The following is an 18,438-nucleotide window of genomic DNA, read 5'->3' as shown; positions in this document are numbered from 1 at the left end:
AAAGCAACGCAGCACAAGGTATGATTGCCCACGTGTGTGTGTTTTAATCCTTTTCAAGTTACAGCTGAAGCGCGCTTCCTTTTCTGTGGAACTCCTAAAGTCAACTCTTTCCTAGGAAGCGGCTATATTTATATCACCCCTGCCATGCTGATATAGAAGAAAAGCGGGGGAAGGGAGACGGAAGCGTCGAAAGAAACCAGATGCGAGCTGGAAAAACCTGCACGACATGCTGAGATGTTTTCTGCTGCGGGCTAACTGCAACTCAGGGACACAAGGGCGCCATTCATTCGGCGCGCTTTTGTCCCTCCCCCTCGCCGAGAGAGAGAGAGAGAGACGAGCGGGGAGGCCGGGCTCCTCTTCTTCCCACACAGAGCGAGTCCAAGGGGCACTTGGACCGATTTCCCGAGTGCGCGACCGAGAGAGGAATTTTTCATTTGGACTTGGCAAGTCCCAGTTGCAATCAGGCAGCCTGCGAATGGCATGCAATAGAAAGGGGCATGTTCCTGAAGGGGGGGGGGCTCTCTCTCTCTCTCTCTCTCTCTCTCTCTCTGTATACTGTATATATATTTGTATATATTTGGTACAAGGGTCCAGGCCGGCCAGCCCCCTTTAGGAACACGCCCCTTTCCAATGCCTGCCTGCCTGCTTGCTCTTTGGACTTGCCAAGTGCCCGTCAGCCCCCCGTCAAAAAAAGTTGCGCGTCTGCGCAACGGAGAAGGAAAGGGTGCGCGGGGTGGCGAATGAGTGAGGGAAGCTGCAGAGACGGCGGAGGCGCCGGTGCTTTCGGGGACGAGAGAACGAACTTCGGTTTGTGTGAGTGGGTAAAGTGGCTGGAGGAGAAAACAACAACCACGAGCCTGGCCCAAGTCGGCGAGACTGCGGTTGGGAGAGAGAAGGGCCGTTACGAAGGCGGGAAAAAAGGGGGTGCAGGCCGAGCAAACGAGGGCGCGCGCGCGAGCCAGCGGGATGGCTTTGGGTGGCGGGAGTCGCCTCAGAAACGCGCTCTTTGCTCGCCCCCGACCCGACCCGCTTCCAGGCTCTCCTGCCGGCTGCTCTTTACGTGACCAGCCACCCCTATACAGTATATATATAAAAAGTAAGCCTCTGGCTGGGAAATATTATCTCATTCCGGCCCCGTATGATCCCAGTCAACAGCAGACTTGTTGGCTCTCTCAGCAGGTTGCTCGCAAGGTCCCGAACAGCTTAATGGGGGTTTCTCAAGGAAGCACGACGCAGGCCTTCGCAAGTGTGGGCCAGATCCTTGAGAACTTCACAGTAAGGCAGCAGGTGTTAAGGAGAGGTGGATGACAGCGGGAGTTTTCTTCATTTGGGGGCCTCGACTCTGCTGTAGGTATTTCTCTCCCCTGCCCCCGCCCCGCCACCTTTTTGCACTGCGCAGAAAAAAGCAAGTTTGCTTGCTCAGGTCCTTTGTTGGCATCTGAACAAAAGAGCCCTGCAGGCCCCGACCTATAATAACATAATAATAATTTATTACTGATACCACACCCATCTGGCTGGGTTTCCCTAGCCACTCTGGGTGGCTCCCAACAGAATACAGTGGTACCTCGGGTTAAGTACTTAATTCGTTCCAGAGGTCCGTTCTTAACTTGAAAATGTTCTTAACCTGAAGCACCACTTTAGCTAATGGGGCCTCCTGCTGCCGCCGCACCGCCGGAGCACGGTTTCTGTTCTCATCCTGAAGCAAAGTTCTTAACCTGAAGCACTATTTCTGGGTTATCGGAGTCTGTAACCTGAAGCGTATGTAACCTGAAGCTTATGTAACCCAAGGTACCACTGTAGGAAGAACATGATAAAACATTAATCATTAAAAACTTCCCTAAACAGGGTTGCCTTCAGATGTCTTCTAAAAGTCAGATGTCTGGAGACTTCCGGGTTAGCGCCATTGGCTAATGGCGGATTCCCTCCGAGCTCCGGAGGGAATCGGCTCCGCAGGATCCAGGTCTTGCCGCTGCAGCGACGCGGGGACCCTCAGAAATCACAGGCGCTGAAGCCTGTGAACCTGGTGACTCGGCGGGCACCATTTGCGCCCCCCGACCCGCGAAGGAGCCTTTTTAAAGGCTTCGGAACGGGGGACGGGGTGAGCGGCGCGGTGCTGAGAGTCGACTGCTTCTCCTGTGGAGTGAAGCCGCATACCATGGTCGGAGAGCGCTGACTTCTTCTTGTGAACAATTGGACTCTAAAAGCAACAACCCGTGAGTAATACGGAAATTGGATTTGTAAAGAAAAAAATTTTTTTGAATTAGGCACGATCAGGGAAGGCGCAAACAGGAAGTCCATCTCCCCGTCTTATAAATAATCTAAAGCAAGGACTAGCTAACTAAGGTCGAGAGAATTTCTTCTTCTTTATTGGGTAAAAGACATTAATTTCACGATTAGGCAGTATAAGTAATTTTACTGGAGGATAAGAGCTAATTTTGAGAGCTGAAGTGCCACCCCCCCCCGGACCCTGGAGTGTTCCGCGAGAGAGCCTGTTGAGGAGATATAGAAGAGTTTGACAGCTGTTAAATTAGCTGTCAAGAAGGAAAAAGAGAACTTTGTTTTTGCTGTCTCTGCTGGATATATTTGTTACAATTTGGTTATATTTTGTTGAAAACAAGGAAGAACTGATACAAACTAACTTGATTTTTGGATTTGAACTGGAAGGAAGATAAAGTAACCAAAATCCCTCTAGAGGGGATTTTGGGACATTACAAGAATGGCTGAAGGAGGAAAAATTCAAGCTAAATTGGACAGAGTGTTTCTTCTCTTGGGAAAGTTACAAGGCCAAATTGATGTTTTGGCTACAAATGTTGCAACTCTGGACTTAACAGTAAACAAATTCATTGAATTTGATAAGGACTTGACTCATGAAGTTCATGCAGCTGGACAAGAAGAGAAACTTGAAAGATTTGAGAGTGTGGAGAAAGAGATATATGTTGTTTCTGAGGAAAAGGAAGGAGGAGATGTAATGTTGCAGATGACAAAGGAGAGCCAGAGGCCTGACATGATGGCTACAAAGGAAAATAAGTACTGGATTGATGAAAATCTGTTTTGAATTGAAGATTGAAGAATGGAGAGATCTCCTTATGTGGAGATCTGAAGACCTATGGATTACAAATTTGATTAAGGTGGAAGTTGGAGCTTTTGGGACATTTGGACTTAAAAGGAGTAAGAAACAAGATTCGAGCTCCACTTTTAAGTATGGAGGTCTGGCTGGAAGAAATATGGACCCTATTGGGACAGAGCTTCTCCGAGATCTGGTGTTTAATATTAAGGACTACCAAAAAAACCGGCATAGAGGAATTGAGAGAGAATTAAGGGCCTCGGACGTGAGGTCTCCAGGCTGATAGTAGACTAAGACTGATGGACATTTGTTGGGGATTGAAACCGGGAAAGGGTGGGGTGGGGTTTGGGAATCCAAAGGGTGCATAATTATAATCTGTTTTTTTTATTTTGTTTTGTTATAAGTATGAAAATTGGGGAATTCGTGGAAGGGAATTTGGGTCGAATTTAGAAAAAAGTTTTAAGAATGAGCACTGATGTATAAATACTGATGTTTATAAGTTAAAATTGGTTTTTCTAAAATGAATTAAATATAAAAAAGTCAAAAATTGGGGATAAGAACTTGTTGAACTAACAATTTGAATTGGAATATAAGAAGGGGAGGTGTGGGGAAGTCAGGGAAATATGTTATTGAAAATAAGGATTGTAAACTTTATGTGTTTTTAATTTTTTGTTTTTTTTTTGTTTTTTTGTTTTTTTAATGTATAAAGGTGGAAAAACTCAATAAATATTTAAAAAAATAAAATAAAAGTCAGATATCTGTTTATTTCCCTGACATCTGATGGGAAGGCGTTCCACAGGGCAGGTGCCACTACTGAGAAGGCCCTCTGCCTGGTTCCCTGTAACTTCACTTCTCACAGGGAGGGAACCACCAGAAGGCCCTCGGAGCTGGACCTCAGCATCCAGGCTGAACAATGGGGGTGGAGACGCTCCTTCAGGTATACCTATAGCCCCTCTAATCCAGCACCTTGTTCTCGCAATTGCCAGCCAGATACCAGTGGGAAACCTGCAAACACCCAAGCACTCCCTTTTCCTTCAGTTTCAAATAACTGCTATTCAGAAGCATTACTACCTCCACACAGACTATTTCCATATTTTTCAAGCGTCTTTGTTTCTGAGGGATGCCCCTCATTTAAACCTATTTTAAAGTTGTCCCTTGATAGTGTTGCAAGCCTCTTTCTCACCATAAGTTTATTGCAGATGTGCCTGATTCCATAGACTATCCGCTAATACCACTTACACCCAAAATATGCATCCAAAATGCTTAAAAAGAGATATTTGGGCATTTAAAACTTAATGTAACTCCTTCATATGTTAATTGCCACAGGGCCCACCCACTAAATGTCTATACTAGATGACTCTTGGGGATCTCTTTCAATTCTACAATTCTGTGATTCTGTGTAACAGTTGCTTGTGAATAGGCTTCTGTGGGATCAAGGATAGGGAGCTCAATCATGTGGAAGCCTATGTGTGAACATTCTCCCTGGACTTCCTCCTCCATCATTAAAGGTCAGCGGCATGCCTGTGACTTGCAGTGGGCTAGGCAAAACAGCTCCAAGTAAACACATGGAGTCTTTTTACACGATGCTTACAAATTATATTAGGATTCTGCTCAAAATGAGAGGGGCGAAAGGAAGTCGGAAAGTTAGGTTAGACTATATTTGTCTACAGGAAACGAAGTAGGCTGGCATCATCACACTCCCATTTAGTGTGTTGAGAATGGTGATTCCTGCCAAAATAAGACTGAAAGATTCTCAGAAGCTTTCCTCAGCTAGGAACTTAGCAAGTTGAAAATGTTTGTTTGACTGTCTAGGTCTAGGAAACAAGGACGTTGTAGCTTTGTTGAGGGTGCTGAAAGTTCTCTCTAAGAAATTCCTAGTCCTTCAAAAACTTATTTATCTAGATTACCTTGAAGAACAAAGCATGAAATCAAGTTCCACCATCATAGTTGCAGTAGCTTGTACTCATTTAAAGTAACATTATTTTTTCATATTTATTATGAAACATTCCACCCCTTCCATTATTATTAGCCCTCAGAATGATCCTCTACTTTCACTGTACACAAATTCTGTTCTGTGAAATACACATGATCTGTTGGTGATGACACATACATCCTGGTATTGAAAACAAAGAGTCTTGGATTTGATGAAGTGGGTGATATGCCAAAGATACTCCAAAGTGCTTGTGCCACAATAAATTTGCTAGTCTTTAAGACGCTCTGTTGTTTTGGCTGCAACAGACTAATATAGTTACATGTCTGGAAGGTTATCAACAGGATAGCCCTGCAACTGACCATGTTTTTGTTTCTACTACAACAGTATTAGAGCTTAAATTTATGATTCAGACCACATATTTACAAACCTGTTTGTTAAGATTTCTCTATTTATCTATTTGACTCATACATTTCAATTATTGAAATAATTTTTTTTCTTTTTCTAGGTTAAAGTATTTGAACCTATATTGTGTATACCAGAAGATCCCCAGAGGAAAACATGTCTTATTTACTCAAAGAATTTCTAAAATGTGGTTTTGCCTGCCAAATGCATAGAGTAGGAACATTATTAATTGGAAAACATATGCTGAAAAATTCCAAAGCCTTCAGTGGACAACAACTGAACACTTCACGAGCTTTATCTCAAGTTAGTGCCAAGAATGTGGACTCTTTCAGTTATGTAATTGTTGGAGCTGGATCTGCAGGATGTGTATTAGCCAACCGGTTGACAGAAGATCCTCACAGCACTGTTAAACTCCTGGAAGCTGGGCCAAAAGATACCATTTTGGATAGCAAGCAATTGCTGTGGAAGATCCATATGCCCGCTGCACTAACCTACAACCTATGTGATGAGAAATATAACTGGTATTACCACACAACACCACAGAAGCACATGGATAATCGAATTATGTATTGGCCCAGAGGAAGAGTGTGGGGGGGATCATCATCCCTCAATGCTATGGTGTATATTCGGGGCCACGCAGAGGATTACAATAGGTGGAGCAAAGAAGGGGCTGTTGGATGGGATTATGAGTTTTGTTTGCCGTATTTTAAGAAAGCACAGACACATGAGCTGGGTGCTGATTTGTATCGAGGTGGGAATGGCCCACTTAATGTATCCAGGGGAAAAACAAAAAACCCTCTTCACCGTGCATTTTTGGATGCAGCTCAACAAGCTGGGTATCCCTTCACAGAGGATATGAATGGCTTTCAACAAGAAGGCTTTGGTTGGATGGATATGACAATACACAAAGGTTAGCCTTCAAATAATGTTTGTAAACTTGTCTATTTACCAAATAATAATAATCATTCTACATGGATAATCACAATTGTTTTTGAAACAGTGTGCCATGAAGCCCTGAGATTCCTTGGAGGTTTGCCAAGGATTTCTCAGTAAAATCACTAATGATGGACAAGTTTATCCAAAAGACAGTTTGATCACTTCTGCTGATCTTTCTATGCTATGTATATTTGCAAGGTGTGTTTATTTTATGTATTCTGTTACTTCTTCATGCAGTGCATATTTAAACCATGGAACTTGCTCCCACAGGAGGCAGTGATGGCCACCAACACTTTCAAAGAGGATTAGACAAATTCATGGAGGAGAGGGCTGTTGATGGCTACTAGCCATGAAGCCAATGCTCTGCCTCCACAGTTTGAGACAGCAGTGCTTCTGGAATACCAGTTTCTGGAAACTAGCGGGTGGGGAAGGGTGCTCTTGTGCTTGAATCCAACTTGCGAGCCAAATACAAGACCACTGTGAGAACAGGATGTTGGACCAGATGGGCCATTTGTCTGATCCGGCAGGGTCTTATATTCTTTTTTTTATTCAACAAAATTAATATGTATAAGGAGTTGCTGCGGGGTTAGTTAGGGAAGCCAGAAATGAGTGTGAAACAGCAACAATAACCACACAAAGGTATCTAATTTGCCTCTCTTCTGGTAAACATGGCTTGTTGACTTGGATTAAATGATCGAATATGGAATTACTATGGAAACCAATCTGCAGAAAGCATTCACTTCAGTAGAACTGATTTGTCAGTTTACTGAAATTAGTTTTTCTGGCTGAATGAGAATGCCAACTGATGGCCATCTTTTGCACCCACTAAATTTCTAGAATAATCTTTGACAGCACTTTTAACCACTTGATTTGCATTTAATTCTTAAATGTAGATAGTCTCTCTCTCTCTCTCTCTCTCTCTCTCTCTCTCTCTCTCTCTCTCTCTCTTTTGCAAGGTATTATGCACCCGGTCCACAAAACTACTATTCGAACCCTTCCCTTGCCCCCAGCAAAGGTGATCAGCACTGTCAGTTTTTGGAGTCGGGTGGGATTAGGAGTACAGCAAAAGGCATAGAGTGTTATATTTGTGATTCTATAGATTGAGGCAGAACTTCAGTTAGGGGCAGAAGTGATAATTTCACACAGCGTCCTGCCCAGCAGGGTGCCCCCCCTTCCATATTATGTATGGGAGATATATGTGTGCGTGTAAACTTATTCCAGTGGGCAAGTTAATAGATCGCAAGTTGCTGGATTGGAGCAGTTATTTTAAAGGAGAAGAACAAATGCAGAATTTCAAAACAGCAAGGAAGTCATTTCTGTAGCTCTGAAAGGGCATAGATTATTTTGGTTACTTCTGTTATATGTAAACCTATATTTTGTAGGTCAAAGATGGAGCACAGCTAGTGCTTACCTTCGTCCTGCATTGCCACGCCCAAACTTGTCCGCAGAAGACAGTACACTTGTTACAAAAATTTTGTTTGAAGGGACCAAAGCCATTGGCATTGAGTATGTTAAAAATGGAGAAAAGAAAAAGGTAAGATTTAAATTTCCTATCCAGAAAGAAACTTCTGGAAAGGTAATAGATTTTTAGTTGTGATAAAAATAAAATGTTACTGCAGCAGAGTTATAATAAGGCTGCTGTGCTGCTTGAAGTAGTTACACTGGGACAAATGAAACTTTGATATACTACATATGAACATGCACCACTGATGAAGCCAATGAGAGTGAAACAAGGCATTATTCCGGAAATCCTTGTCAACTCTGTAGAACTGTAGTAGGCTCCAATATGGACTTTATGAACATACGTGGAACAGAAACTAGCAGATATTTGGTCTTTATGAATGAACTGATCTATTGGGACTTCCGTCTACATTATTGCACTTTATCGCCGAAGAATTGATGCTTTTGAATTATGGTGCTGGAGGAGACTCTTGAGAGTCCCATGGACTGCAAGAAGATCAAACCTATCCATTCTTAAGGAAATTAGCCCTGAGTGCTCACTGGAAGGACAGATCCTGAAGCTGAGGCTCCAATACTTTGGCCACCTCATGAGAAGAGAAGACTCCTTGGAAAAGACCCTGATGTTGGGAAAGATGGCGGGCACAATGAGAAGGGGACAACAGAGGACGAGATGGTTGGACAGCGTTCTTGAAGCTACTAACATGAGTTTGACCAAACTGCGGGAGGCAGTGGAAAATGAGTGCCTGGCGTGCTCTGGTCCATGGGGTCACGAAGAGTCGGACATGACTAAACGACAACAAAATGTGTTGTTTATGTGCAAGATAAACATTTGATATTGTGATAAGAATATATAGAAGAGTATTGTTTATGTGAATGCACAGCCGGTTACATCTTGCGTGTTTGTGAATCAGATCCGGATGACTGTCTAGACTCCAGCTGTCTGGCCTAACACAAATAGTATGGAAATTGACATTTATGACCCAGCTGCTCTCTGAAAGGTTGTTTTGAAATACTGATTTTATTGTATCAAAATTATATTTATTAACAATTAGCTTTCTTTTATTTCAGGTTTTTGCTAGTAAAGAAGTTATTTTAAGTGGAGGTGCGATAAATTCCCCACAGTTACTTATGCTGTCTGGAGTTGGAAATGCAGATGACCTAAAAAAATTAGGAATTCCTGTTGTCTGCAACCTTTCAGGTGTGTGTCTAATACTGTGTTTGGGTTGAATATAGTTCTACTTACACTGATCAACTGCTTGCCTTGGAATCTAAGATAAGTTAACTAAAGGAAGTTAGTCAGCTGCAGGGAGTGATGGAAAACTTTACCCCCATGTTGTTCCTTAAGTTACCTTATCTTAGAGTCCAAGCTGTACTTATTTCTATAATGTTGGCAGTTTTGTTGTTGTTGTTTCTACTAGGAGTTGGCCAGAATCTTCAAGATCATTTAGAAGTGTACGTACAACAGAAATGCACTCAACCTATAACATTGTATAAAGCACAAAAGCCTCTTCAGATGGTCAAGATTGGGCTTGAATGGTTCTGGAAATGTACAGGTAGGACTTAAAATAGTGTCATGTGATGCTGTTAGATAGGGATAGCAAATTGGCTTTTAAAATAAAAAGGGGCTATCCAAGTGAATGTACACACCTGTGAGCACTCTGATTAGAGAAACCTTTGACCAGTAAACACATTTTATCTATACCAGGCCCCCCACTAACCTTTTCATTCACCAACCCCACCTATAACCTTTACCAAGATTCCCTCACCAGACACCCCCCCACACACCTTGACAACTCCCCACCCCTGGACCTTGCCAGTCCCTTACAGCATGCCCAACCCCTATATCTAGCCCTTGCCAACACCCTCCTCCTCACCCCAATAACCCACGAGACCTTTCCCATTCCTTCTCATGCTGATGCAGCCAAGCAGGACAAAGGGGTGACCTGGTAGGTGGAGCCCTGCAGGAAGGAGGTCAGAAGTGGCAGTCAGCTGGCATTGCGATCTGCCGCCACCACCTTATTCCTGCTGATTCTTTATCCTAAGCATTGATGAAGACAGTGGATTACTAGGCTGACTGGCTGCCTCTTCTAACCACCTTCCTCCTGCCTGCTTTTAGTTTGTCATTTACTGGTAATCTTACTGACTTTAGTGGGGCTTTCTTCTGAGAACACGGCTGTCCAGGATCCACATATTAGCATCAAGATAACTCGTGGTTTCTTCCACGTGTTCCCCTCCAACTGTGTCTTCTACCTCCACACGGAGGAGTCAAATATCCCTCAGAAGCCTTCAGAAAGGATATTGCCAGGAATATGCTTTCTCTCAGCTGGAACTGTTTTTTATATAAAAAACAAAATTCAAAACAAATTTATATAAAAAGCAAAATTCTTTTTCCCATTGCACAATTTCTGAATCTCCCCTATGGTATTTCCATTCTTCAGGTGACGGAGCCACTGCTCATCTAGAGTCTGGGGGATTTATCAGAAGTCGACCTGGAGTTTCTCATCCAGATATTCAGTTCCATTTCCTCCCTTCTCAGGTGATTGATCATGGACGTGTTGCTTCTCAACTGGAAGCTTACCAAGTGAGTGGTACAAGAACACTAATTATGAAGAAACAGAAGTACTACCTGAAAAATTGTGCTGCCATAATTCCATTTTACCTGTAGCATATACAGTGGTACCTCTGGTTAAGAACTTAATTCGTTCTGGAGGTCTGTTCTTAACCTGAAACTATTCTTAACCTGAGATACCACTTTAGCTAATGGGGCCTGCCACGCCGCTGCTGCACGATTTCTGTTCTTATCCTGAAGTAAAGTTCTTAACCCAAGGTACTACTTCAGTCTGTAACCTGAAGCGTTTGTAACCTAAGGTACCACTGTAAATAGAAAAGTCAGATTATGTCCTTCAGCATCCTTGGTAATCCCTCTGTCATAGTAAAATAGCAGAGAAAGTTCTAAACCAGACCATTTCTCTTTCATGGTACCCCTCAACATGGCACCCACAGATGCCATTGTATCCATCAGATATTTTCATTGGTGCCCAGTGGAATTCCCTGTCACTTCTGGCTTTTTAATTTTTAAAAAAATCATTTTTGCAGACTCTCTCCTTTTTCTTTTATCTTTGTCTGTGGCTGGGTTGACTACAAAGAGACCCACAGGCCTGCACCCCTTCCCATTAATGCTTCTGGGCTGCATGTGGAATCAGGACATCTTATTCTATTTTATTTATAGAAGCTGCCTTGAGTCCCGGACTGGGAAAAAGGTGGAATATAAATAAATAATATAATTATAGTAATAGTAATAATTTTTCATAAAGGAAAGAAAGAGGATGGAGGCTTCACAGCCTCACCTCAGAATTCTTCAGAAAAGGCAAAAAGGGACCTTGCTGCCGCCTGCTGAGTTAGGGGAAGGTGGAATGATTGAGGGAGATGTCCCTGGATATTGTTTTTGAGGGTGCACATGTATTTCCTCCTGTTTTTGTATGGTGGTTTGTTTGGCAGTGGGGTGATTTGAGGAGGGTTAGGGATTTGTAATGGCTTTAGGGGTTGCTTGTGCGTAAGTTACCGCCGCTCTGGGCTAGGTTGCCTGCTTACACCGTTTCTCTCTGGACAGCCATCCACTCCGTGGCTGTTCAGTCACTGGCAGAATCCGTCAGTGGGCGTTTCTTGAACCTCTTCCAGCAAAGAAGTTCTTTGACGCCAAGTCGCCGCCTACTTTCCCTGCGCGGAAGTCTTCTGCGCAGGGTGGGTGTGGGCAGCGGAGGACCTATGCTCTCCTCGCTGGTCTCCTGCGAAGAGTCCTGGAGCCTCCTCTCTGCTTCCCCCATCGGCCCCCCTCTATCCCTGGTGTTGCGCTGATTTTCTTCCCCAGCCAGAGACCTGCCTCTCTCCCTGCATGGCCCCTCTCCAGCATCGCTGTGGAGCCTCGCCTCCTCCTCTAGTTCCGATGGCAGTTCCCTGACAGGATTAACTCTTCTGGAGCTGAGGCTCTTGTATTCAGATGTACTATGGACACCTTATAGAGAAGTCAGTTTTTAAAATTGTATTAATTTAGAAAGAACATCCTGATAGCTTATTTCATATCTTCTTTGGGGGCTGTTGCAGGTTCATGTTGGACCTATGCGAAGTACAAGTGTAGGATGGCTAAAGCTGAAAAGTACAGACCCAAGAGAGCATCCTGTCCTTGAGCCCAACTATTTGTCAACAGGTAAGTTGCATAGGTTATCTGTATTCTGTACCTTGTCCCTTTTAGTTTGTGGTTCAAAACAATGAGACCACTGCTTTGTATTTTGTTTTAGTATCATTTTCCATCCATCCCAAACTATGTAGGACATGGCAAAGTGGTCATGTATCATTAATGAGAGCCCAGTATCTCAGATAACTATGTTTCCCCACATGTGTAACTGTTGTTGTGGTCTTAGTCACCACCACCACCATTATTAATTAATTGCCTTCCACATATGCCTCATGGCGATGTACAAAGCATTAAAAACACTAAAAATGACAGCAAATTTAAAAACAATACAGAGTACACATTCATGGCATAGACCTTTTTATCCAGCTTAAAAAATTTGTAGAAACAAAAATACCTTCAATTGTTTCTAGAAATTGTTCCTGAAAATTTGCCATTTCCAGGTTGGTAGAACCCAATGGAATCAGGTTGCATGAAGTGAGCCAATACAAAATAATAACAGTACAGGCCACAATTAAAATGTCTAGAAAGGCATGTTGAGGACCTTCTGTTTACTTCGACTGGATATTCCTAAACTTCTGGTTGTAGGATTGTGGTCTAAAATTTTGTGTGCTGTTCTGTGCATGCAAAGCTCTTGCAGCTGCATGATGCACCATTGAAGGAACAGATACATAAACATGCATACCATGCAGCTTCCATGCCTATATGAATTTGCTCTATTATTAAAGTTTTCAGTTAGAAAATAGAGGGTTGTCTGAATTCAACACTAATGTTGATCACATAGTAAATCTTGATAGGAAAGTACTAACTGAGTGAAATGCTAAATAGAAGTGGCTCACTGGAGGGGACAGAGCTGCTGGCATGTGGGTTGCTGTTTTGTAGTGGGAGAGGAGCAAGATGGCCAAAAGGTTGGCACGATGGAAATGGACCTTGGAGCCAGTTTGGGGGGAGATGCCTCTCTTTCTTGATTAGCAAAAAAGATATTAAATAAGGCAATACCCATTCCCTGCCTGTCCTGTTCTTGACTTCTCACATTTTACTTGCATTTCTAAGATATTGCCTGTATATAATAGGCAGTACAGTGGTACCTCGGGTTAAGTACTTAATTCGTTCTGGAGGTCCGTTCTTAACCTGAAACTGTTCTTAACCTGAAGCACCACTTCAGTCAATGGGGCCTCTTGCTGCTGCTGCGCCGCCGCTGCACAATTTCTGTTCTCATCCTGAAGCAAAGTTCTTAACCCGAGGTAATATTTCTGGGTTAGCGGAGTCTGTAACCTGAAGCGTATGTAACCAGAGGTACCCCTGTACAGTAGTAATGCTCAGTGTTGAGCACACTTAGAATCTTTGTCTTTGTCTTTCTTATTTACAGAAATAGATGTCTGGGAATTTCGTCAGTGTGTGAAGCTAGCAAGAGAGATATTTGCTCAGGAAGCCTTTGAAAAATTCCGTGGACCTGAAATTCAACCAGGAAGCCATGTTCAGTCTGATGGAGAAATAGATGCCTTCATAAGACAAAAAGCTGATAGTGCCTACCATCCTTCGTGCACTTGTAAAATGGGACAGAGTTCTGATCCCACTGCTGTGGTTGATCCCCAGACCAAAGTTATAGGGACAGAAAACCTGAGAGTTGTTGATGCCTCAATAATGCCTAGTATCGTAAGTGGAAATTTAAATGCCCCAACCATCATGGTAGCAGAGAAAGCTGCTGATATAATCAAAGGACTACCATCGCTTCAAGAGAAAAATGTTCCTGTATATAAACCCAAAACTTTGGAAACTCAGCGATGAAATAGCTATGATGTTCTCTGCAGAATGTATTCTAATAATAATTGAAAATCAACTTTCTATTTCAGTCAAACAAAGAGATTTGGTGTGTAATGAAAATTGTTCAGAAAATAGATGCACCCTCAAGTAAGAACAGGTAAAGTTATCTAAGAAACTGCTTGATAACAGCATGGCTGATATGCATAGATATTTATTACTTCATGTAGTAGGATCTTATGATGGGATTGACTTAAGATCTTGATTAGTTAGGATGTAGTTTGTGGGCTTACAGAAGAATTTCCCTACACTATAACATGGATATTATATCAGATTTTCTCAGGGCTATACAAAATATAGAAGACTGAGCCTACACATTAAAGAGGACTGGTTGATCTAATACTTAAGAGTACACTTCAGAAAAATGAAGCCACAACAAAGTTCCACTGAAAGCTTTGTTTTGGGATTTATCTTAACTGGAACAATTGGCACCAACTAAATTTGTTGAGTTGTGACTAAAGTTATGAAACCCCCCCCAAAAAATAATTTTTTGTAGGACCATTTGTCCCCTATAAAAGCAATTAATGAGTTCAACAAGTGCACAGAATAATAGTATGGATAAACAAAAAAGGAGACTATCTCTAGCTGTCAACGGCTTCTGTTACTCTTAATAAATTACAAGTACAGCAAGTTACATAATGGTTGCCTATGAAGCATTAGATGTCAACTTGGATGTTGAGGACATGGTTGTTGTACAGCCTAAGTTTAGCTGAACCTTCTTGTGCTTATAGTAGCAGGCCCACACGTTCAGGTTTCTGTGTGCAATTTAGTGAATAATTTAGTCGTTCAGTCATTTGTATAGGAACTAAAATATTCACTGCGCCCAGGAGTACTGTTTCCCTGGGGAGGGAGTTCCAGGGCCATAGAAAGCACCTGATCTTCCTCTCTGAGGACAAGGAGGCTGCTCTGACCTTTAAAGAGGAAGAGCGGATGCTGGATTGCCCTTTTTGTCACCGTGACGGGCTTCCACAGCTGTCGCCCAACTTATGGGATCGCTCTGGTATTAGTAGGGCTGAAAAGAGGGGCGTCAGGGGAAGACTGGATTCATAATCAAAAGGAGGCAGACCCTTTCCAGTTTCCCAACACATCCCTAAATTAATGTTGCCTCTCTTTTCAGCCTTACCAAGCTTGGAGACCTTTTAGGCAACAAGTGACTAATACAGTGGTACCTTGGATTACAACCGTTTTGGATTATAACCACGTCAAACCCAGAAGTGTGTGTCTCTCTCTTTGAATTACAACCCATTTTTGGGGGGATTACAACCCCTTTTTTTGGGATTACAACCCCCCCCTTTTTTTTGGAGGCCCCATTGGCGAAAGCGCGCCTTGGGTTACAACCTGTTTTGATTTATAACTGGACCTCCGGCATGGATTATGGTTGTAAACCAAGATATCACTGACATTTAATAAACTTTAAGTAGTAGTAGTAATAATAATAATAATAATAAACAACACCCAGGGAATAAACGAGTTAGCATAGTTTCTTCCCATTTATTATGTCCCACTTTAATTGAAGGGAAATTATTTAAAAAGTAAAAAAGGACAGAAATGCAGGACCCCTTTTTGGTACTTCTGCCTTGCTAGTGAGAATGCAAGTTCCTTATCACCTTAACCTAAACTGTACCTGGTTGTACTCATTAGGCTGGAGGGGATGGTGTTGCTATCATTTCTTCATGCAGTAAAATCCCCAGCAGTTTTCACAGGGCACACTGTAGCCAAGGCCAAAGGGGACAGAAGACTCTGGGTTTCCAGTAGGGTGAGGATCTTGGGCTACTGCAGTCACAGGATTTGACATGATAGTGAAATAGAGCTGGGGTGTAAATTTTTGGCATAAATCCAAATTGCACCATTTCAGATTTCATCAGAACCTCTGAATAAAGAACCTCATAGAAATAATAATAATAATTCTTTATCGCTTGCTTGAATGAATTTATAGGTCAATCTTAAATGTACCTTTTCTGTTATTGACTATAACAAGGGTTACCATGAACATATTTTAATTGTTTATAGCTATGGATGTTTCATTGTGTCACTTGTTTTTAATTATCTGGCTTTCAGTGTAATATATTTTCTAATAGCAGCTTGCTGTTTTTTCACTTTCATTCTGCTGCTGTGTTCATCTTTATTACTTAGTTGTCCAGGAAGAATTGCTTATCATTGACGGCTATCACTTACTAGCCAAACTTTGGTCTGGGTGCTTACGTAAATGGTAGTCCCATGTTGACTAATCAAGGAAATCCTCCTTGTGTATTTTCCACATAGGATCAAATGTAAGAGAAAAATACCAGCACTGCTATGTCATCTAGTAGGAAATCCCTGGCCCTTGTAGTCACACTTTGAACTAAAATCACTTGATCCTTACTCATTACACTTTTCTCATATATTTCATAAATGGGTATTGCAATTTTGTCCAAGTTAAATTTCTCAGATCAGTGTTCTGTTTTGTACATTGTTGGCACAACCTTGCAAAGTTAGTAGTGGATAATGTCCCAGATAACTTGAGTTTCATTGATTTCATTTAATGAAATCATGATTAACTTATACTGGGTTGAGCCCTTTGTATATAATATTAAAAAGCAACTGTAGAAGATGAATTCCTGATGTTTCTAAACAGGTACAGTTGTTTAGAATAATTATTACAGGTTCAGAATCCTTATTTAAAATGCAGCTAATGTAATTACATGCTTTTAAACATTTTCTAGTGTGCTGCTAATCTTCTCCCCCCCCCCATATTTCTAGGATATATTTTTGCATTTGCCCTCTGTAGAATCTGTTTTGAAAAACTGTGTAAAATGAACTTCCCTAATTTAACACCTATAATTTGCTGCTTTGCGAGGCAAAAGCAGCACTATGATATTAAAATACAAAGTATAGTTTTAATGCTGTGCACAGTGTACAGATCTGAGTATACGTCTGTGAACTGCACTGACATATCAGTACTTCTGAAGCTGGTGAACAAAAGGTCACCAGAGTCAGTTTTGATTAGGCAAGAGTGGCTTTTCTCACCACCTGACACAGATCACTAGTACTACCATTGCTGAGTGTACCGGCTGTCCAGAAGGGGCAAGTGCACGTGGACCTACCCTATCATAAACCACTACTTTTAAGTGCTTAATGTGCGTGTTTTATTTTTGGTTTTTAACCTTTGCAACATAATCTAGCCATAGGCATTACACACAGAAGGCCCCTATTCTACGTACATTCACAGTGGGGAGCAAGGGCCATTTATGTCAGTGGGACATATATGGTTGGCTCACACAGGCATGCAAATAAACTTATTTCTCTACACTTAATGTCTGCCAACTGAACGTTTGAACTTGGGCTAAAAAGGTTTTGTGTTTAAGCTGGTGTGTGATAATACAATGTCATTTGTGTTTGATCAACCACACCATTGCAGCCCTTGAGTCAACAGCACATGAGTGAACCAGCCCTTCTAAGTAAACAGGCACATGATTAGGCAGAAAGCCAATTTGTACATCTGAATCATGCTTGCTGGACCAGCGAGACTAAAACCATCTTCTCTGTTTACTTTTTACATTACTGTAGTTTTATAAACTCAGATAAATTTTCATTATGAAATGAGTTAACATTGGCCAATACTGCGAGGAACTTGGGAGGATTATGGGAAGTTTATTATTATTAATAGAATTTATATCCTGCTCTTCCTCCTGAAGGAGCCCAGGGCAGCATACACACCTACAATTAAAAACAAAACATTAAAAACACATTATTATTATTATTATTATTATTATTATTATTATTATTATTATTAAAAAAACAATTCTAATGCAGCTGCAGACTGGGAAAGATTTCAGCTTAAAAGGTTTGTTTAAGGATCTGAACCCAAGGTATTGTTTCTCAGCATGTGAGCAACATAACAAGTGCAGTAATAAGAACCTTTTAACTGTAGTTAGCCCCCTATTAGATTCCTTGGGACTTTCAAGGCAACATCATCCACTTGAGAAAAGTGGAAACAGGTTAAAAAAACCTGCTGACTCAAAAGCTGGCTGGAGGGACAACTGCAGATGCTCTAAGCAGGTCCTGCTACCTGGTGTTGCTGCAAAGCAGTAAAACTGGAGCATTGTAATTAACTGGGAAGAAGAACGGCATGTTGGCATAAGAATGCTACTGAAGAGAAAATGTGACTGCAGTGAGCACTGTCCCATAAGAAATCAGGTAAATAATTTCTGTGATAAATGTTCTGTCATTAAACTGGGACCAAAATGATTTACTCATCATGATAAAAGTCGTAGATCAATCAGTGTGATGCAAACCGTGAGTTTTTAATAGAGAGACTTTACTGAGGCAATTGTAGTGTGCTGTACTGCATTCAGGGCATTCAGTCCAGTATAGCATGATTACCTTTGTGGCGTTTAGAATGCAGAGATCTTCCAAATCATATGATTTATTAGCCCACTATGATGTGATTGATGTAGAGCGCCATTTTAAAATACTGCATATTACTAAAAGATGCTGTGGTAGAAGATAAAATACCTGGTTTAGTAGTTGTTTACATAACTGCAGATGATTCTCCATCCATGTTATTGTATAATATATATGAACCTGAAGGTTATTGTAAACAGTATAAGCAACTGTTTATCATGCTGCCAGAACAGTGGTGCTTAATCCCTA

The 18,438-nt window shown here is 41.7% G+C and overlaps 1 protein-coding gene across 5 annotated transcripts; it reads left to right on the top strand.

Moving 5' to 3' along the window:
- Positions 1-15,056, top strand: CHDH (choline dehydrogenase). Of its 5 annotated transcripts, none has more exons than XM_053377834.1 (8): positions 1-18; positions 5,503-6,309; positions 7,718-7,869; positions 8,865-8,994; positions 9,215-9,349; positions 10,235-10,377; positions 11,898-12,000; positions 13,355-15,054. In XM_053377834.1, the coding sequence occupies exons 2-8, from the start codon at positions 5,556-5,558 to the stop codon at positions 13,771-13,773; spliced, it is 1,836 nt and encodes a 611-aa protein (XP_053233809.1). In that variant the 5' UTR covers positions 1-18; positions 5,503-5,555; the 3' UTR covers positions 13,774-15,054. The 5 variants fall into 5 exon arrangements, with proteins under 5 accessions (XP_053233809.1, XP_053233810.1, XP_053233806.1 ...); XM_053377831.1 differs by lacking the exon at positions 1-18 and adding an exon at positions 575-813; XM_053377832.1 differs by lacking the exon at positions 1-18 and adding an exon at positions 1,218-1,275.
- The last annotated feature ends 3,382 nt before the right edge of the window (positions 15,057-18,438 follow it).

The sequence above is a fragment of the Podarcis raffonei genome, chromosome 2 (assembly GCF_027172205.1).
Source record: "Podarcis raffonei isolate rPodRaf1 chromosome 2, rPodRaf1.pri, whole genome shotgun sequence".
Lineage (NCBI taxonomy): Eukaryota > Metazoa > Chordata > Lepidosauria > Squamata > Lacertidae > Podarcis > Podarcis raffonei.
This window is presented reverse-complemented; position numbering and strand designations above follow the sequence as displayed.

What these genes read in the sequence shown, in the direction of transcription:
- CHDH (XM_053377834.1), top strand. Translation starts at nt 5,556, where the DNA reads ATGTCTTATTTACTCAAAGAATTTCTAAAATGTGGTTTTGCCTGCCAA. An exon ending in AAAATGGAGAAAAGAAAAAG is followed by an intron (nt 7,870 to 8,864) that starts GTAAGATTTAAA and finishes CTTTTATTTCAG; the next exon opens with GTTTTTGCTAGTAAAGAAGT. An exon ending in CTCAACTGGAAGCTTACCAA is followed by an intron (nt 10,378 to 11,897) that starts GTGAGTGGTACA and finishes GGGCTGTTGCAG; the next exon opens with GTTCATGTTGGACCTATGCG.